Source organism: Plectropomus leopardus, chromosome 18, assembly GCF_026936395.1.
Source record: "Plectropomus leopardus strain MGB_pleo_1.0 chromosome 18, ASM2693639v1, whole genome shotgun sequence".
NCBI lineage: Eukaryota > Metazoa > Chordata > Actinopteri > Perciformes > Serranidae > Plectropomus > Plectropomus leopardus.
This window is the reverse complement of record NC_142193.1, coordinates 30,820,133-30,841,993: the sequence shown is the minus strand read 5'-3', so window position 1 is coordinate 30,841,993 and position 21,861 is coordinate 30,820,133. Positions and strand designations below refer to the sequence as shown.

The 21,861-nt window shown below is 44.9% G+C and overlaps 1 protein-coding gene and 2 non-coding genes across 3 annotated transcripts; all 3 read left to right on the top strand.

Annotated features, from left to right (window-relative positions):
* The first annotated feature begins 1,975 nt into the window (after nt 1-1,975).
* kpnb1 (karyopherin (importin) beta 1) lies at nt 1,976-19,786 on the top strand. The gene is made up of 22 exons (XM_042505310.2): nt 1,976-2,324; nt 3,189-3,247; nt 5,965-6,147; nt 6,233-6,433; nt 7,287-7,439; nt 8,084-8,143; nt 8,252-8,341; nt 9,541-9,651; nt 9,743-9,844; nt 9,927-10,151; nt 10,436-10,627; nt 10,719-10,849; nt 11,908-12,055; nt 12,833-12,904; nt 13,016-13,160; nt 13,250-13,332; nt 13,482-13,589; nt 15,172-15,315; nt 16,161-16,266; nt 16,583-16,697; nt 17,786-17,947; nt 18,317-19,786. Coding segments are annotated over exons 1-22 (2,631 nt in total). The 5' UTR covers nt 1,976-2,284; the 3' UTR covers nt 18,318-19,786.
* LOC121957342 (small nucleolar RNA SNORA79) lies at nt 16,328-16,465 on the top strand. The gene has a single exon (XR_006106759.1). It is a non-coding gene; the product is annotated as a small nucleolar RNA SNORA79 (small nucleolar RNA).
* Nucleotides 19,787-20,970: 1,184 nt separating the features above from the next.
* trnas-uga (transfer RNA serine (anticodon UGA)) lies at nt 20,971-21,052 on the top strand. Its single transcript has one exon. It is a non-coding gene; the product is annotated as a tRNA-Ser (tRNA).
* Nucleotides 21,053-21,861: the final 809 nt, after the last annotated feature.

Here is a 21,861-nt window from a genome sequence, read left to right as displayed (position 1 = left end):
GAAAATACTCACTTTTATAATAATGGTACTACTAATAATAATTGTTACTACTACTACTAACTGCTACTACTACTACTTAATTATAATAATGATAATAAATAACACTAATATAGTAATAATGATACTGCTACTACTACTACAACTAATAATATTAATTATTATTATTATGACAATAATAAAAACAACAGTAGTAATATAAATGATTTCTGCAGTGCAGTTTATACATGAAGTGCATTACAAAGTGTTTTACAAACAACGTTTTCAATTAACACAATAACATAATAATAGATGATATGCAACACTAAATTGTGTAAATCAGAAATGCTTTAGAGGAAAGGAATTTAAAAAACATTAGTCTTATATTTTGTGTTCAAAGACAATTTTGAAGGTGTTTTTTTTTTTATTTTGTGTTTGAACTTTAAAAAAAAAAAAGTTTACAGATAAATATAATGCACGAAAAAAGAAATCCCTTCAAAGTGTTCAGTATTTTCTGCTGCTGCTTTAACACGACCGCTTGTTTGGGATTGCAATTTCATCTCCAATAATTTTCCACAGCAATTAATTAAAGTTTACATCATGAAAACTTGTATTTACTGACTTTAAAACAAATTTTGCAGAAAAAACCCCCAGAAATTTGAATCCACGCGCGTGCGTGTTTGCGCGTGCACGAAGGTGCGCGCAATAAGGGAGCAAACGGGGTCGCGCGGGAAATCGATGAGAGGAGTGTACTGCTGCGTTCAGGTGCTCCTCGTACACTCTAAGTTGCCGCTTTAGTGCCCTTTTATATTCTTTGGTTTTATCTTTTTTTAATCTTTATTTGCAATAATATCAGAAACTTGATTTATTTAAAAGATATCCGACAATCTGAACAAACATTAAATATTGTCAGTTTACTGCATTTATCTGACAGACTCAGATCATCAGAGTGTAACCAAGTATATCTACACTGAGGAAGTAGTACTTTGACTGCAGTCAAAGATCCGAGTACTTCATTCCAAGAGGTGTGGACTCGAGTCACATGACTTGGACTCAAGTCACAAATTTAATAACCTCAGAATCAGCTCGACAGTATCAAAAAAGACTCGCAACTCGAGTTTGACTTTCACACCAATGACTCGTGACTTCACTTATCAGATCATTCGCATGATTTAACAGCCAATCAGGTCGCAGGAGGGAACCAACATTTAAAAACAAACAAATTAATAAACAAACATAATTTTGTTTGTGCACAAAAACGACGAGTTGGTAAACAAAAACCAGCTGCAGAGTGTAAACTCGCAAAATTACAAACACAAAGACTGTAAAATAAACAAACACACTAAAAAACAGTCAGGATTCAGGACTCGAGCCTCAGAGTTAAGGACTCGGGACCTGTCAGTCTTAACTCAGGACTTGCCTGTTTTGACACGGGACTTGATTCACGACTTGCCTGTTTTTATTTTGGACTTGTCAGTCCTGACTTGATTTGAGTTGAAACTCGAGTTGAGAACTGACTTGGGACTTGCCTGTTTTAACTTGGTTTTAGACTCGGCATTTGTCAGTCTTGATTTGGGACTTCACTTGGGACTTTCGCATTGACTCGAGACTGCAGCTTGGGACTTGACTTCTTTGACTGCCTTGTAGAACTTGTCAATCTTGACTTGTGACTTGCCTATTTTGACTTGGGAATTTGCTTTGGACTTGTCAATCTTGACTCGGGATTTAACCCGGGACTTTCTTGGGACGTGTCTCAGTAGGCTACTTGCCTTTATGACTTGGGACATGTCAATCTTGACTTGGGAATTGACTTTTTTGATTTTGGACTTGACACTTTAGTGCAAAGTCTTTATCTTGCATTTTCTTGTTTTGTCGTTGTCTTGTTTTATTAGTTTTTGTTTTGTTTGTTTACAAAAAAACTAAAAAACTAAATTTAAACTATAGATCCGTCCACCGCGCGGTGTTAAAAAGTCCGTCGGTCCCTGAAGGTCGCACGTCGCCCTACCAGCGCGTGATATCCCTCCGCGGGAGAGGAGCGCGCGGCCCTTTCCCTCGCGACAACAGGATGCGAACGGGCGGCGGTGAAGCTACGACACGTTAACGGCCGTGAACACTTCCCGAGAGAGAAAACACCGAGCCAGCACCGGGGAAACTCCCGCCTCTTCACACCGACAGAGAACCGCCCCGAGGCCGCAGCACCGACGGAGCTCCGTGGAAGAAAATAATCCGCTGAGGGCGCTGCGCGGCAACCGAACCTGTCAGCTACCGACCGACCGACCGGGAGAGAGAGCGCGAGCACCGGGGACAGATGGAGCTCATCACGATCCTCGAGAAAACCGTCTCTCCAGGTGAGTGTCCCCGCCGCCCCGCGTCCCGGCGGGCCGGCCAGCGGGGCTGAGAGCCGGGGCGGGAGCTGCGGAGCGCCGGGCAAAGTTTCGGGAGGGAAAAGCCTCGCTAGCTGCTAGCTGCTGATGCTAACCGGCTAACGGCCTGAAGCAGCGCAGATTCCGCGGGTGACTCCGCACTCTGTCGGGCTCTGATTCCCGCCTGACGGGGGGACTCACCTGCCAGGCCGCCCAGGTGAGCCTCAAATACGCTGTCACGTTGTAATAATGCCGGTGTAGCTCCGCGGAGGCCGGTGTGACAGCCGGGCGCAGCCGGGGAGGAGCACCGACCCTGCCCATGCCTCCGTTAGCAGCTCCGCTGTTAGCCTGTTAGCTCGGATCATTCAAACTGTCGGCCGCTTCCTCGCCACCTGTCCCGGCTAACGTCCCCTCAAAGCCGCCGACAGGAGAGAAAACTCCCCACTGGGTGTCACATTAACCACCTGCCGCGTCTTTAAACGGAGTTACCGGCCGTTGAACCGGTTTGTTGTCCGTTAGTAAAACTTTGTTTCTGTCACTTCAAACGTGTCCCGGCGGCCCGGCTAACGTTAGCATGCTAACCCCGGATCTGATGCTGCACGGCGGCTAACGCGCACGTTGGAGCCTCGCGGTGTCTCCGGTCTGACCGGGGCGTGTGGATCAGACCGCGATGTCACTCATCGGTGCATCGTAACCGACAAAGCTCAGTGTGTTGTGATTAGAGCAGCTGCTGAACCCGTTTAACCGGCTCGGTAACGGCTCACACCGGAACCTCCGGACTCATGTTAGCCTTCCTGCTAACCGTCAGCTAACGAGCCCCTCTCCCTCCTCCCCCCTCTGTCTCCTCAGATCGGAATGAACTGGAGGCGGCACAGAAGTTTCTGGAGCAGGCGGCGATAGAGAACCTGGTCAGTATGCTGCTGGGGTCACTGGTGTGGTTACTGCTGGGGTCACTGGTGTGGTTACTGCTGGGGTCACTGGTGCTACTGGTGGTGTTGGGAGAAGCTAACAGCAGCGTGGGGGGAGCAGAGAGGAGCTCCGGACAGCTGGAGCCCGCCCGGCTTCTCCTCTGCTGCTGCTGCTGCTCCCTCCACCCCCCCACCCCTACACACACACACACACACACACTCACACTCTCACACACACACACACACACACACACACACACACACTCACTCTCACACACACACACACACACACACACACACACTCACTCTCTCACACACACACACACACACACACACACACACACACACTCACTCACACTCAGTCAGCATTTCATGCAGGCAGCTGCTCTCTGATGTGGCTGCAGATTTGTGATCAGATTCTTCACCATCGAACACAGAAATTAACAAAATATAAAACAGATGCTTCAAATCTCTGAATATATCTTAAAATCAATTTCATAAATACTACTTGTGTTATGTTATGTTATGTTGGTGTTATGACCTCAGTTTGTAGGAATTATGTTATATAAAAGTCAACGGTTTATTTATTTGATTAATTTAAGCAGAAAAAAAGCTCTTGAGATTAAAAATCTTTTGCAGAACGTCCTGGCCGAGACGAGTTACAGACATCATGGAGCAAAAATACAAAATCAAAATATACAACTCCAAAAGAAATCATATACAACTTTAAAAGAACACAAAATAAAGTTAGCACAAGGAAGGACTAAAAAGTCCGTTAACATACGTGATTTAAAAAACCCCATTAAAAATAAGACAGTTAAAAGCAGCCGAGCTCCCCGACTTTCCCCGACATTTGCTAATTTCTGATATTTAGGGAAAATGCAGCTGGACCAGAATCTCAAAAAGAAACTTTTTACACTTCATTTTAAAAAATGACTAAGTTTTAACTACTGATAGAGAAAAACCTTCTGTTTTCTTTCCTTTAACCCTTTGAAACCCGATTCAGCATCAGTTTATTTTGTGCTGCGTTCAGACTCGACAGATTATCGGCCCGGCTGATCATTGGGGATAATTATGGGTCCTTGAGAAGTCATGGAAAAGTTAAGAAATACTGTCTGTGCAGATGTGTGGAAACAAACGGGTTAACTGATACAGAACAAATGGAAAAACAGGAAGTCGAGTACAAGAAGCTAAAACATCATTTTATCGACATCTAAAGGGTTAATTCACCCTAATTTCGAAGGTTTACGTGCTTATGAGACGTTTCTGAATGCAGCGTGAGAAAGCTGATGTTAGTCTGGGTCTCAAAGGGTTAAATGTGGGTCATCAGATGACTATTTAAAAAATATGTCTGCCAATGTAATCGGCCAAGTATGGCACAAACCATGCGCCGCCGTCTGGCTGCGGCCCGCCGTGGAGGCCTCGTCGACGCCACAAAGTCGAGCTCTGTCCCGTCCAGCTACGCTCCGTCTGTCCCGTCCAGCTACGCTCCGTCTGTCCCGTCCAGCTACGCTCCGTCTGTCCCGTCCAGGTACGCTCTCGGGTACTGAAACGTGGTGCAGATAGATTTAACTTGAACATTCATTACCATGGCAACGACACGTCATCAGAAGTTTAGTTTTAACTGTCAGAAATAATCCAGACGTTTGTTCGGCTGTTTCACATAAATACAAACAAAAAAATCACACAATAAACGCTTTAAATGACCACAGACGTCACGAAAAGTGCATCACTACCACAACAATAATAATAATAATAATAATAATAATAATAATAATAACTAATAATCACTTTTGATAACACCTTTTAAAAACAGAGTCTACAAGGTGAAGCAGAAGCAACAGGAAACTGACCCGAGAAACAATTCCAAAATAAAACTCACAATAAACGTGGCGTGGCTGAAAGCTGGGCGAGGTTTTACAAACCGAACACGATAAGAATGAATGCAGCGAATCCCACAAACACACGGAAACTGCCGAGAAACACCGGAGGTTTATTTTATGTTTGGACAAACGTTTTGGCAGAAGTGTCCCTAAACTGATGGTGTCTGTTTTTGATGATTATAAATTTGTCTTGAATTTGATTGAGTGGCATTGAAAAGTCTTGAATGTACCTCTGCTGAAGCTTCACGTGAATATTCAGACAGTTTCTTTCTGTCCGGCTGCTGGAATCCAAAATCGACCCGCCGCTCATTAGATGGATGTTTTTGTGGCTGCAGAGTTCAGCTAATCCAGCAGCCGCTGAATTTCACCAGCATTTGGCTGATCCTGATTTCCAACCCTGGTCCTTAAAAACGCTTAAAAGGTATTGAATTCATGAATAAAACAACGAGGCCTTCAGTTTTCATTCAGATGTCTTAAATCAAAAGTCTTTATGAGTCGTGAAATGTCAAAATAACATTTTATTTTTTTAAGAATAAAATTTACCACCAAAAGCCAGAATTTTCCCAGTTTAAACCAGTTCTGACAGTTTTCGCTGGACTGGAATGATTCATGTAGCAAACAACATTTGGTGAAAATATTTCGGGAAAAAAGAGACCTGAAGCCTTTTAAAGGGTCAGTTCACTGATGGCAGACGGAGCCGAAGTGCTTGAAGTTCTTATTGTTTAGTTCCTAATATGATGAGCACAGTCGTCTCACTCAATCTGTCTCCTCCTCCTCCTCCTCCTTCTCCTCCTCCTCCTCCTCCTCCTCCTCCTCCTCCTCTTCCCCCCTCAGCCCACCTTCCTGGTGGAGTTGTCGAAGGTGTTGGCGAACCCGGGGAACACTCAGGTTGCTCGAGTCGCTGCTGGTCTGCAGGTGAAGAACTCTCTGACCTCCAAAGACCCCGACGTCAAGACGCAGTACCAGCAGAGATGGCTGGCCATCGACGCCAACGCTCGCCGCGAGATCAAGAACTACGTAAGGGCTCTGAGGACGTCCCCGCCGTCGTCTCCTGTTCATCTCATGTCTCTGCTGTCCTCACGTGTCTCTGTCTGTCCGTCAGGTTTTACAGACGCTGGGCACGGAGACGTACCGACCCAGCTCGGCGTCGCAGTGCGTCGCCGGGATCGCCTGCGCAGAGATCCCCGTGAACCAGTGGCCCGAGCTGATCCCGCAGCTGGTGGCCAACGTCACCGACCCCACCAGCACCGAACACATGAAGGAGTCCACGCTGGAGGCCATCGGATACATCTGCCAGGACATCGTGAGTGAGCGCACACCCTCACAGGACGCCGCCGCAACTTCAAATTTAAACTCAGAGCGACGCGTCATCGCGGCTCTCTGTCACCACAGGGTTCATACTGTCATGAAAAACCTGGAAAAGTCCTGGAAACTTTCAAACAGCGATTTCCAGACCTGTAAAAGTTTTTGAAAACTAAATTTACTCTGATAGTTTTGGAAAAGTCTCAGAATTTCAGTTTGTGAGAATTTTGTTTCTCATATCTGTATAATAACACATGATGTGTTCAGAGACCGTCGGAAATTAGAAACAATTTCTGTTTCTACAGTTTCTGGCTGATAAATGTTTCATTTTTGGTCATTTTTGAAGAAAACATGCCTTCCAGGATGGGATGTTTTCTTTGAAAAGAACTATACGTTTTTAAACAAAAAAGTTTCTTAATTTTCGAAGATTAAACATTATTAAAGAATCCTCTCTTTAAAAAAAAAAGCAAAAATTTGAATGGAAAAAAAGCAATTTTTTTTTGAAAATCATCAAAAGTGTTTAAAGAAAAGAATCGCAAAAAAATTGCATTTCTTAAAATAATATATATATTTAAAAGCTGTTGTGCAGTAATAAAGCGTAAAGGAGCGCCGTGCTTCAGAGAATGTGTGGTCTTACACATTTGCCTTGAAATCCTGGAAAAATCTGAATAAAAACATGCATGAGCCCTGCAGACAGAAACCTGCGAGTGTGTAAATGTGAGAAAAACTGACGCTGATGACTCTCACTGCGTCCCAACATTAACCCTTTAAATCAGTTGACCTTTGACCTCCTCTGAGTCATTCAGCCGTCAGGTGGTCCGTGCGCACGCTGACGTCGGTTGTGGTTCCTTCAGGACCCGGAGCAGCTGCAGGAGAACGCCAACCAGATCCTGACCGCCATCATCCAGGGCATGAGGAAGGAGGAGCCCAGCAACAACGTCAAACTGGCCGCCACCAACGCCCTGCTCAACTCGCTCGAGTTCACCAAAGCCAACTTCGACAAGGAGGTGACCGCCAACGCCACACGTCCTGTTCTCACACGCGCCCCACTTCCTGTACTCACACGCGCCCCACTTCCTGTCATCACATGCACCCCACTTCCTGTCCTCACATATGCCCCACTTCCTGTCCTCACATATGCCCCACTTCCTGTCCTCACATATGCCCCACTTCCTGTCCTCACATATGCCCCACTTCCTGTCCCATCAGGGTAGACTTTCTGAAAGGCCTGCAGGTTTGGAAGACAAAAAAAAAAAAAAACACCAAAGAATTTGTAAAGGAAAAAAAAAGCTTTTCTTTGAAAATCACCCAAAAATGTTTTAACCCAAAATATATTAATAGAAAAACAAAAACAAAACTAAAATGTTATCTTAAAAATCAGCAAAAGTTGTAAATAATACACGGCATTTGTCTTTTTTCTCAAGTTTTTCGAAGAGAAAAAAGTTTTTGTTCTTGAGAAATCAAACAGAAGTCCCCAAATTCTGTTTAAATACTCAGTTCTGATCCTGCTCTCAATTTAATAGTTACATTTGCCTTAAAGTCCTGGAAATGTCCTGGAAAGTTATTGGCATAAATGTGTCTGAACACTGAGTGATGATGATCAGAGTTTTATTGTGAAAGAAATGCTTATAGTTTCCTTCCTGTGTTTCAGACGGAGAGACACTTCATCATGCAGGTGGTCTGTGAAGCTACACAGTGTCCCGACACCAGAGTGAGTGTTGACTCCTGTCCCCAACATGTCCCCCGCACTCTGTCCCCTACACTCTGTCCCATGTCTCCTGTCTGACGTGTTGTGTCTCTGCCTGCGTGGTGCGTTCAGGTGCGTGTGGCGGCCTTACAGAACCTGGTGAAGATCATGTCTCTGTATTATCAGTACATGGAGACGTACATGGGTCCAGCTCTGTTCGCGGTGAGCGCGCACACACACACACACACACACACACGCAAACATGTCAGCATCAGTCCTAATCAGAAATATTAAATATTCATTAACTGAATTTTAACCCTTTAAATGCCTTTTTTTCCACAATGCCACAATGTTTTTAGATGAGAAACTCAAAAAATGAATTATTTTAAATCTACTACATGCTGAGCTGGAAATTCTCAGATTAAACTAAAATACACAATCTGGATGAATATTTCTGCCATATGTACGAACACAGCCAACATTATCAAAACATGAAGAAAGAATAGAGCCTAAAATGTACCAAACTGTCCCTAAGGGGTTAATAACAACCAGTCTCTACAGGGTTAATAACAACCAGTCTCTACAGGGTTAATAACAACCAGTCTCTACAGGGTTAATAACAACCAGTCTCTACAGGGTTAATAACGGTCTGTAAGGGGTTAACTGTGTTAATCAGTGTGTGTTTTGGTCGATGAGGAGAAATCATGCACCACTCTGACAGCGTGATGGAAAACACAACCACAACAACCTGAGACCAGCACACACAACCAGACTGATCCACGTTTCAGACTGAAGCTGCAGCTGATCCACCCCTTCATCCCTCTCCTCTCCTCCTCCTCTGTCTCCTCCTCTCTCTCTCCTCCTCCTTTATCTCGTCTCCTCCTCTCTCTCTCCTCCTCCTTTATCTCCTCTCCTCCTCCTCTGTCTCCTCCCCTCTCCTCCTTTCTCTCTCCTCCTCCTTTATCTCCTCCTTTCTCTTTCCTCCTCCTTTCTCTCCTCTCTTTCTCCTCTCTCCTCTCTCCTCTCTCCTCCTCCTCTGTCTCCTCCTCTCTCCTCCTCCTTTCTCACCTGTCTGCCTCTTTTGTCTCCTCCTTTTCTTCTCTCCTTCTCCCTCTCTCTTCCTCCTTTCTCTCCTCCTCTCTCCTCCTTTCTCTCCTCTCTCCTCCTCTTTTTCCTCTTTCTCCCTCCTCCTTTCTCACCCTTCTCCTCTCTCCCCCTCCTCCTTTCTCTCCTCTCTCCTCCTCCCTCTCCTCCTCCTTTCTCACGTCTTCTCATCTTTTCTCTCTCTTACTCCTTTCTCTCCTCCTCCTCCTTTCTCTCTTCCCTTCCTCTCTCCTCCTCTTTTTCCTCTTTCTCCCTCCTCCTTTCTCACCTTTCTCCCCCTCCTCCTCCTTTCTCTCCTCTCTCCTCCTCCTCCTCAGATCACCATTGAGGCGATGAAGAGTGACATCGATGAGGTGGCGCTGCAGGGGATCGAGTTCTGGTCCAACGTGTGTGATGAGGAGATGGATCTGGCCATCGAGGCCTCGGAGGTCTGTGGAACAACCGCAAACGGCGACACGTCATCTCGCCTTATTAACCCCGCCCCCTCTGACCGCTCTGTTTGTTCTCGTCCAATGGCAGGCCTCGGAGCAGGGCCGGCCCCCGGAGCACACCAGTAAGTTCTACGCCAAAGGGGCCCTGCAGTACCTGGTCCCCATCCTGACCCAGACCCTCACCAAACAGGTAGCACTCCTGCTCCTCAGGTACTCTGTAACCGCTCCGTACGCACGCCGCCACGCCACCTCTGACCCCAATCCTCTTTCAGGACGAGAACGACGACGACGACGATTGGAACCCGTGCAAGGCGGCCGGCGTGTGTCTGATGCTGCTCGCCACCTGCTGCGAGGACGACGTGGTCCCTCACGTCCTGCCGTTCATCAAAGAGCACATCAAAAACCCCGACTGGCGCTACAGGGACGCCTCCGTCATGGCGTTCGGATCCATCCTGGAGGGACCTGAGCTCAACCAGCTCAAACCACTCGTCATACAGGTCAGTGACACGTTAACCAATGTTTTTAGGACTATTCTAGGATGTAAAGACATTTTTAGAACATTTTTAGGATGTTTTTAGGACACTTTGAGGATGTTAGGACATATTTTTAGGATTTTAAAGTGTGAATCACTTACATTTGGTCTTGAATCAGGAGACCGTTGGGGGCCACCCGGCACCTTGTCGGGGTCCACATTTGGCCGGCGGGCCGTAGGTTGCGTATCACTGAGTTAACCGCTGGTCACGCAGGTCGGTCTCTAACCAGTTAACCCCTCGTGGTGCAGGCGATGCTGACCCTGATCGAGCTGATGAAGGACCCCAGCGTGGTGGTGAGGGACACCACGGCGTGGACGGTGGGGAGGATCTGCGAGCTGCTGCCCGAAGCCGCCATCAACGAAGTCTACCTGGCCCCCCTGCTGCAGTGCCTGATCGAGGGCCTGGGGGCCGAGCCCAGGGTGGCCTCTAACGTCTGCTGGGTGAGCTGCTGAAGAGTTCCTCCTCCCGCTCCTCCTCCTCCTCCTGCTGCTCCTCCTCAGCTCTGACCTCCTGTCTGCTCCTCCCTGTCAGGCCTTCTCCTCTCTGGCTGAAGCTGCGTACGAAGCCACGGACGCCGCGGAGGACCAGGAGGAGCCCAGCACCTACTGCCTGTCCTCCTCCTTCGAAATCATCGTTCAGAAACTCCTCGAGACCACAGACAGGTGAGGGGGCGGGGTTAAGTCAGGTCATGTCTGTCACATGACGTTCTGCGTCCCCGCGTGTTTGACAGCTCCCTGCTGCAGTCACTTCCTGTCGTCTGATCTGAGGTCAAATCCGAATCTCAGTAATCAGCTGAAAATCAGAGCGTTTGTGTTTGTGTGACCTCAGAATGAGACGTTTGTGTCGACTCGGGGAGCTCCTCGTCTGAGACCGCCGCGTTTCTACAGGAACCCAGAACGGACAAACTAAACAGCTGACACACAGACACACTCGGGTTTTCATGCATGCTCGGCACATTTCAGTGAAATCCGCCTTAATATTTCTTAAACAAAAAAGTGGAAACATTTCACGAAAAGTCATAATATTTCTGAAAATTAAAGTTGAGTAACATTTTATACTAAAAAATTGTAATATATAATTTAAAAATCACATATTGCTGGAAAAATAGTCAAAACATTTTAGAGAAAAAGTGCAAATATTTTAAAGAAAAAAAATCGAGTAATGTTAAAACTATTTTGTGAAAAAACGTAATATTTTGAAAAAAGAAAGCTTTAATTATTCAAGAAAAAAAGCCCCAATATATTTTACCAAAAAAAGTCAGAATATTTTAGGACAACAAAGTCTTAATATACCAGGTTTTTTTAAAAAAAAGCAAAGTTGAACATTTTTTTAAAAAATATAAAATTATTTTTTGGCATTTTTGCCGTTATCAGATAGGACGGATCAATGGTGTTAACTGGCCCCGCCAAGTTGAACATTTTGAGAAAATATGATGTTTTTTTCGGTCTTTTTCCTCGGTTAAAATCAGCTGGTTGTTTCGGAGGCGGAGACATCCGAGGACGACCAGGAGACGATTCAGCTGGAGGACGTTAAACTCCCGTGTGCTCTGATTTTTATTTTTCTGTACGACAGCAGTGGTTGTGATTTGGTCTGTGTAAATGGAAGCCTGGTTGCCATAGTGACGACGACGATGACGATGATGATGATGATGATGATGATGATGATGATGACGATGATGACGATGATGATGATGATGATGATGATGTGTTTGGTTGTGCAGGCCCGACGGTCACCAGAACAACCTGCGCTCTGCAGCCTACGAGGCTCTGATGGAGATCGTGAAGAACAGTGCGAAGGACTGTTACCCCGCCGTGCAGAAGACCACGCTGGTCATCATGGAGAGACTGCAGCAGGTCCTACAGATGGAGGTGAGGGGGGGTCTTCAGTTAACTCTTTGAAGCCTGGACCTTTGACGTTTCTCTAGAAAATAAGGAGAAAAAAAAGGCAATGAGCAAGAAATTCCTGCAAACTGCAAATAAATGGTAAAAGATTTATTTATTTTATTTTATTTATTTGACAGGGACAAACAGTAACATTGATGCCGTAACAAGAAAAAATAACCTGAACAAGAAGGGAAAAAATAAATATACAGAAATGAATTATTCTACTTGCATATTTATGTAATTATTATTTAATTTTTTTCCAGGTCATTGCCATGTTTTATTTCTCCCACTTTTGTGTAATATTTAAGGAATTTTCTTGTAACTTGCTAATTTTTTAGGTCATTTTTTATAAAGTTGCTTAATACCCTTTTCTTATTTTCCTACTAGATAATAAACAAAACAAAAACAGGAAACAATGTCAAGAAAGCAAATTATTCTGAATATATATTTAATTATTTAAGGTTTTTTTGTTATTTCCTTTTTTTTTTTTTTACTTTTTGTGTGCTAATATTCAGGACATTTTCATTGCATGCGTTTTTGGGGTCATTTTTTTTGTTTAATACCTTTTTCTTATGTTGAAAGAAAAGTTGGCCAGTTTGTTCTGTTTTTTAAATTCGTCAGTTAACCCTTTGAGACTTGGATAGTCACTTTTTTTAACATGTAAATCAGGAAAATAAAAGCAGCTACGTTCAGAGCCGTGGTGTTTTGCCTGAATTAAGTAAACGTCTTCCTGTGTGATGACATCACTTCCTGTGTCTCCAGTCTCACATCCAGAGCACGTCGGACAGAATCCAGTTCAACGACCTGCAGTCGCTGCTGTGTGCCACTCTACAGGTGAGACCGCACACCTGAGCGCCGCGCCGCCACGCTCTTACTGTGGCGGAGTCAGAGGCCTGGTGTTGATGCTCTTATTGTGACGGTGCGAGTGTTTCCTGTGTGTTGCAGAACGTGCTGCGTAAGGTGCAGCATCAGGACGCCCTGCAGATCTCTGACGTGGTCATGGCGTCTCTGCTCAGGATGTTTCAGAGCACCGCCGGCTCCGGGGGCGTCCAGGAGGACGCTCTGATGGCCGTGTCCACGCTGGTGGAAGGTACGCACTCTCTAACACACACACACCCACAGCAGAGGACAGAGGACGGGGGACAGTGTGTGTGCTGACTGCTGTTGTGTGTGTTTCAGTTCTGGGCAGCGACTTCCAGAAATACATGGATGCCTTCAAACCTTTCCTGGGAATCGGACTGAAGAACTACGCCGAGTATCAGGTGCGTCTCCAAGAAAAAAGCCTAATTATTTATTTGATTTTAAATTGACAAAATAATTCAAAGAAATTCTACAAACCTCGCTGATGATGATGATGATGATGATGATGATGATGATGATGATTTTGTGTGTGTGTGTGTGTGTGTTTCAGGTGTGTCTGGCGGCGGTGGGTCTGGTGTGTGACCTGTGCAGAGCTCTGATGTCCAACATCCTGCCTTACTGTGACGAGATCATGCAGCTGCTGCTGGAGAACCTCGGGGTGAGGAGCTCCGTCTCACTCTCATTGCGCCTCCTCCTCCTCTCCTCTCTCCTCTCTCCTCTCTCCTCCTCCTCCTTCTCTTCCTCTCTCCTCTTCTCACCTCCTTCTCTCCCCTCTCCTCTTCTGTCCTCCTCCTCCTCCTCCTCTCCTTGTCTCTCCTCTCTCCTCCTCCTCTCTCCTCCTCCTCGCTCCTCTCTCCTCGCTCCTCTCTCCTCCTCCTCCTCCTCCTCTCTCCTCCTCCTCCTCCTCCTCCTCCTCCTCCTCTCCTCCTCCTCCTCCTCCTCTCCTTGTCTCTCCTCTCTCCTCGCTCCTCTCTCCTCCTCCTCTCTCCTCCTCCTCCTCTTCTCTCCTCCTCCTCTCTCCTGCAGGGTTCTGTTGCTCAGCGGCTCTGAAAACTCGCTGGATGATGTCGTAAATGTTCGTAGAGTCGTGTTACCTTTAAATGTGTTTCTGGGGAGGAAAATCTTCCGGTTGCTCTTTGAGGGAAAAAATTAAACCAACAAACAAACAAACGCTCGGTCAGAATTTACCGGCGCTCACTCAGAGCGTGTCGCCGTGGCGTGTTTGGACTGACGTGGCGTCTCCTCGCCAGGGATAACTTCCTCTGTGAGTGAAAAGTTGAGATTAATGAATATTTGATTTTTATGATTAGGAATGTTGCTGGTTAAAAAATAAAAGTAGAAAATCATATAAACGTATGATTTTTTTTTTTAAAGCTTATGTTACGTGTGCAGAGCGATCCGAGTGTGAGTGACATCACAGGGTCCCTAAAGGGTTAAAAGCGGCGGGCTGATCCACGGCCGAATGTCCCTGATATTTGCTGGTGTGTCACGTTGGACGTCTCAAACGGGCCGAGAGACGGTCGGCAGAAAGCAGCGAGGCGGGACTCTGCGTGCTGCTGTCGGTCTCTGATGATAAATCATGCACCACGCTGACCGTGATGTAAATGTCCACATTTATCTGAGACCTGGTTCCTGTGTCTGAGTGACCTCCTGCAGGGCCGCTGCGTTCACACGTGTGCTGTGTGCTGCGTTCACACGTGTGCTGTGTGCTGCGTTCACGCGTGTGCTGTGTGCTGCGTTCATGCGCACACAGTGAACCTGCAAAATCAGGCTGCAGAGTGTCAGAGAACGTGTTTTTAAAATCTGAGAACACAACAGAGAGTGAAAAGACTGAAGAGCTGCAGCCTGATGAGACAACTGGGTCCCCTGTCCTCAGTGGGTCTCCTGTCCTCAGTGGGTCCCCTGTCCTCAGTGGGTCCCCTGTCCTCAGTGGGTCTCCTGTCCTCAGTGGGACACAGTGCAGAGACAAGAACTTGAACATCTATGAGACCAAACAGCTCAAAACGTCCACTTCTGCTCATTTTACAGACCCAACGCTTCATTTATCAACCAGCAGTCCTCAAATAGTCTCATCCCTGTCCTCCAGCTCTGTCCCTCCCTCCGGCTGTCCACTGAACATTAACATAGTCTCTCTCTGTGTGTGTGTGTGTGTGTGTGTGTGTGTGTGTGTGTGTGTGTGTGTGTGTGTGTGTGTGTGTGTGTGTGTGTGTGTGTGTGTGCGCGCATGTTTGTGTGCTCAGAACGAGAACGTCCACCGGTCTGTGAAGCCTCAGATCCTGTCTGCGTTCGGAGACATCGCTCTGGCCATCGGAGGAGAGTTTAAGAAATACCTGGACATCGTCCTGGACACGCTGCAGCAGGCGTCTCAGGCTCAGGTGGACAAGGTAAACACACACACACACACACACACACACACACACACACACACACACGCTGACGTCATCCTCAGACGAGATGAAACCGTCTTTACTGTAACTCATCGTTCAGGACATGAACTTTATTATAAGAATAATAATAACTTTATTTCTGCAGCAGAGACGTTTGTCTCAGAAAAGAGAAAAATAATTAAAATAAAACAAAAATAACACGAATGAGAGTCAACACACTCATCATATGAGGGTTTCTATCACAGGCCGTTTTGTTTTTATATCAGCGCACAAGTTTCACGTCTTTCCGACTTCAGTCGATATTTGTCTGCAGCTCTGAGAGCAGACGCACTCTGAGCTCTCAGCTGCTCCTCCTCCTCCTGCTCCTCCCCCCTCCCCCTCTGCTGCTCCTCCTCCCCCTGCTGCTCCTCCTGCGGTGTTGCAGTGTGTTGGGTCTGTGATGATAAATCATGCACCACGCTGACTGTGATGTAAAACTCTCCACGTTTATCTGAGACCTCGGCTCTGAGCGCTTTTCATTTTAAAAAAAATTTAAAAACTAAATAAAAAAGGAAATAGCTAAATTTTTCTTCAAAAATCGAAAAAAACGTTCTTTAAAAAAACAGCAAAAATGTGTAAAATAAAAGCCAAAATGTTTTCGTCAAAAATTCCCAACATTTTTTTTAGAGAAAAGTGGAGCACACCCACCTGTCCCCCAAAACAGTCCACATTTAAAGAGACGTGTGTGTGTGTGTGTGTGTGTGTGTGTGTGTGTGTGTGTGTGTGTGTGTGTGTGTGTGTGTGTGTGTGTGTGTGTGTGTGTGTGTGTGTGTGTGTGTGTGTGTGTGTGTGTGTTCGTTCAGACGGACTATGACATGGTGGACTACCTGAACGAGCTGAGGGAGGGCTGTCTGGAGGCGTACACCGGCATCATCCAGGGCCTGAAGGGGGACCAGGAGAACGTGCACCGTAAGAGCCGTCACATGACCACCCACACACCCACACACACACACACACACACGTTGTCAGCTGACGTCGGTTCCTCCTCCTGACTGCAGCCAATCAGGAGGATTTTACGAGGTCACAGAGAACTTTGAGTCCGTTTCACCCAGCGAGCTTCAGGCTGCGGCCGACTCACAGCTTCCTGGTTTTGCGGGACTCGACAAAATCAAAGAAACTGACGTTTTTAAAGTCGGAGGATTCTGAAATGTTTTAATCAGTTTCTCTCTGTCCTTCCTGTGACCCCTCCATCCTGCTCCTCCTGCTCCTCCTGCTCCTCCTGCAGCTGATGTGATGCTGGTCCAGCCTCGCGTGGAGTTCATCCTCTCCTTCATCCATCACATAGCCGAGGACGAAGATCACTCTGACGGAGTCGTGGCCAACGCCGCCGGGCTCATCGGGTAAGAGGGGGGGTCACACATGCGTCATCGACTTCTGTTTTTATTTCTGTTTCACACAGCGGGTTTAACCCTTTAGGTCCCGCTTTAATATCACACACACACACACACACACACACACACACACACACACACACACACAAAATGCACTTTTCAAAATCAGACTATAAAAAATGTTCTACATTAAAATGATTTTCTACTTTCATTGAGTTTATTTTTAACCAACACGAGTCCAAATCATAAATATCAGATCGTTATTACTTTGCCACGTTTTCAGAAGAAAAAAACACCAAAGTTTCACCTGAACAGTCTGAATGTGACTATTTAGTTTCCACAGTGTATTTTAGACCCACTGATTACACTCAAATACACAACCTGGACATATGCATGAACACACACACAATTATCAAAAAAAGAAGAGTGAATAGAGCCTAAAATGCACCAAACTGTCCCTAAAGGGTTAACAACAGTCTGTAAGGGGTTAACCGTGTTAATCAGTGTGTGTTTTGGTCGATGAGGAGAAATCATGCACCACTCTGACAGCGTGATGGAAAACACAACCACAACAACCTGAGACCAGCACACACAACCAGACTGATCCACGTTTCAGACTGAAGCTGCAGCTGATCCATCGATCCATCGATCCATCGATCCATCGATCCATCGATCCATCGATCCATCGATCCATCGATCCATCGATCGATGGATCGATGGATCAGCTGTTCTGTCTCTGATTTAGTCAGATGGAAACAAACTGCTCTTTTAACATCAGCTGAGACATTTTTCACTATTTTCTGACATTTTTCAAAGAAAAAAAAGCTTCAGTGAGCGTTTGTTCTGCTTTAGTGCCTAAAATGTTTCTGTAAAATCAGAACCAGCTGATGTTTGATTTGACTCTTTAAAAAACAGTTGAAGAAATGTACAAATACAGAAATGTGAAGAAACAAAAAGTTTTTCTTCTCATTTAATTTTTTTTTTTCATTGATTATATTTTTGTGTTTTCTTGAGTCTCTGTTCTTTCACATTAAAAGCCTTTTTTTGTGTGCATGTTTTGTTTTTGTGTGTGTGTGTGTGTGTGTGCGCACACGCAGCGATCTGTGCACGGCGTTCGGTAAAGACGTGATGAAGCTGGTGGAGGTTCGTCCGCTCATCAACGACCTGCTGACGGAGGGACGGCGCTCCAAAACCGCCAAGACCAAGACCCTGGCCACCTGGGCCACCAAGGAGCTCCGCAAGCTCAAGAGCCAGGCCTGGTCAGACCACACACACACTCACACACACACTGATACACACTCACACACACATAAATACAAAATTCAGTGCTTGTGAACCGACTGTCGACTGTACGCAGCCTTACGGGGACGTTTGACCCGACTGTGCACTGCATCATCGAGACGTTTGACGTGATGACTTGTTGGTCAATGAGGAGACATCATGCACCACTCTGACGGTGTGATGGAAAACTCAACCACAACATCTGAGACCAACACACACACACACACACACACACACACACACACACACACACACACACACACACACACACACTTCTGCTAATGTGATGTTGATGTCTGTGCGATGACGTGTTTCCTGTTGGTGTGACGGTTTCCTGTCGTCCTCAGATTGGTGCCGGCGGGGACAAGAGAGCGAGAGATCAGAGAGATGGACATCAGAGGACAATGAGGACAAACTGCCCCACTGGAATTAACTCTTCTGTCTTTGTCGCGAGCGTCCGGTCGAAGCAGAAGTGAGCTGAAGTGTGAGCTGAGCTGAGTGTGTGTGTGAGAGAGAGAGACGTGTGAGCGAGCGAGAGATGATGTTCCAGCAGGCGACGACTCCCCCCCTCCCCCCTACACACCCCCTCCTCCTGGACGGCCTGTGGACTGGACTCTGACTCCCCCCTCCTCCCCCCCAAATCAAAAACACCTTCAAGCCCTCCTCCCACAATCCACCTCTCTCGCTGTAGCCGGGCTCTCCTGCGACATCACGATGACGTCACCGACCCGCCGCCGCCCCTCGAGCCGGGGGGAGGGGGGGGAGGAGGGGAAATAGAAACAAACACGACGAGAAAATAAAAGACTTTTGTGGAATCAAAGATAAAACCCCGAGCGGACTTTGTGGACTTCTGTGGAAAACTTTAGATTTTTGTTGCTCTTATTTTTCTTCTTCTTCAACCAGCGAAGGAGATCTGACGGACGCCGCCACCTGCTCCGTCTGCAGCGCGCCACGCTCTTACCCAAACAACAGCACTAAATTCCTACAAAATAAAAGTCAGAAAATCCCGACGAGGAATCCTCCGAGGAGCGAGTGCCAAATGGAAATAGTTTAGCGGAAAACAAAAGGAAGTGAGCTGCTGGTGAAGCGTTTTGGTTTGAATTCGCCGCTGCACTTGTTTTGGGAACGGGTCACTCACCATTTTTGCTTGTTTAAAAAAGAAATTCAGATTGAAGACGTTTGTATAAGGTTATATTTTTCCATTGCTATGATGAAAATAAAGTAAAAAAAAAAAACAATAAAATGATCTGAAACATTCCCCAAGCAGTTCTGGTGATTTGGGTCTCTTCTGTCGTCTGTCGGACTCCTGGACTGATGACGCGTTTCGGACTCTGCTGATTGGAAGCTCACCTGTCGGTTTGTTTACGCGACGCCACAAAGAACCATGATTCTCCTTGTTTTTCTGTTTTTTAACTCACTCGGTGGCTTGTGTGGTAGCAGCAGCTGACGGGACTTCTGTCGGGACGTTTTTTTAGTTTGTGGGCTGCAGAAACCTGCGAGCGCGCTCAGTGGCGTCTGCCCGCCTCGCTCCGGGTCTGACCACCTCACTTCCAGTCTGTGACCTTCATCGACAGACTGGAGGAAGCGCTCTTAGCGGGAAACCACTTCCTTTTCCTCCAGCTGGAAGTGAAGTGTCCCCAGCCGCGGAGAGCTTTTATTTTGTAGAGGTGCGGCAGCTGTAGGGAGGAGGTACTTCCTGTGTTGACGTGATGAACCTGGCGACTCGATTATTTCTGAATTGTGAATCATTTAAAGCCAATCTGCTTTTTATTTCATATTCAACTTTAGTGAACTAATAAAGTCTATATTGTACTGAACGCTCTGCTGCTGCTTCTTCTCACCAACACACACACACACACACACACACACACACACACCTCACCTAAGACATACACACACACACACACACACCTCACCTAAGACATACACACACACACACACACACACACACACACACACACACCTCACCTCTGACACACACACACACACACACACACACACACACACACACACACACACATACCTCACCTAAGACATACACACACACACACACACACACACACACCTGACCTGTGACACACAGCTGAGACACACAAACACACATGCACACACACCTCACCTGAGACACACACACACACGTGCGCGCGCACACACATACCTCACCTGAGACATGCACACGCACACGCAGACACCTGAACTAAGACATACACACACACATCTGACCTGTGACACACAGCTGAGACACGCGCGCACACACACACACACACACCTGTGTGACCACTCTGTGTGAATGTCTCAGGTGTGTTTCAGCTGTTCCACTCAGATTTGATAAAACTCCATGTAGACTTTAATCTTTAATTTAAAAAAAATCTTTCAAAAACTAATATTTAAGAACAAATTGCCAAAAATTAAAATGAATTTTTTTTTGCATAATTCAAAAAATGATTAAGTTTGTAAAAAAAGTGCTTAAAATTTTACAAAGAATTGCCAATATTTTTTCTTTAAACACGATTTCAAGTAAATGAATACAATTTTTAACAAATAATATAATAAACTGATAACACAATAAAGAACTGATTATTAAAACATAAACTGATAATATATAATGAACCAATAATCAAATATTTAACTGATAATATAATAAAGAACAGATAATTAAAAAACTGATAGTATAATAAAGAGCAGACAATAGAATAATAAACATAATATTATAACAAACAGATAATAAACATAATATAATAAAGAACAGATAATTAAAAATTAAACTGATGTACAGATAATTGAAAAAACAGACAAAATAATAGATACAAAAATTTAACTGATAACATAATTGAAAAAAAGAAACTGAGAATATAATAAAGAAGAGATGATAAAAATAAGCCTAATATAATAAATGAATGTTTTTCAGCAGAGAGGATGTAAGATGAAGTATGAGCAGATCTCAGGTCAGCTGAGAGGCCGCCTCCGTCTCACTGTGACTCTCGCAGCTGGTCTCGGGTCAGCTGTGATGGCCGAGTGGTTAAGGCGTTGGACTTGAAATCCAATGGGGTTTCCCCGCGCAGGTTCGAACCCTGCTCGCAGCGACGCGTCGTGACGTTTGAAAACGTCACGTTTTCACGACGCTGACGTCGGCCGCGAGATTAATGCTGTTCTAACGTCACGTCCTTGACGTCATCATAACAACAATAAAATCAGAAACAAAATATCAGTTTCATAAAAATGACAAAAAACCCAAACAGAAATAAAAAAGTTTATTAGAATAAAAACAATAAATAAATAAAATAACAGAAAAACAAACTAAAAGAATAAAAAATAATTAATAATAACAAAATAAAACACAAGACTATTAAAATAAAAAGTACTTCCAAGACAAAAAAGGTTTAAAAGTTAAATAAATTAATCTAAACTTTTATCATACACTTAATAATAGATTAATCAAAAACTGATCTGCTGAATAATCAGTAGTAAAAATAATGATCATTGATGTTAATTACTTTATAACAATACAAAAATACAAAATACATTTATAAAAAAAACTATATTAATAAAAATATACAAGAAAGAAAAAGCAAAAAAATTATATTATAAACTAAATAACCGATTGAATCAAAGTTTGTTCGACAGAATGATCAATAAATAAAAGATTATTTTATTATGTAAAAAATGCTGTAAAATAATAATAATAAAACATTATACTTTACAGAAATACAAAACTTTTTTTCTAGAAAAAAGTATCACATCTAAATAATTGTCTCAAAATAAAAAATACAACTCTATGGAAGAAAAAACAGTTTGAGCTTTTTATTGTAAGCTGAATAATTATTATAATTATTTACTGGTGTTTAACATGTTATAAAATGATATACAAACATTAGATATTATAAAATAATAA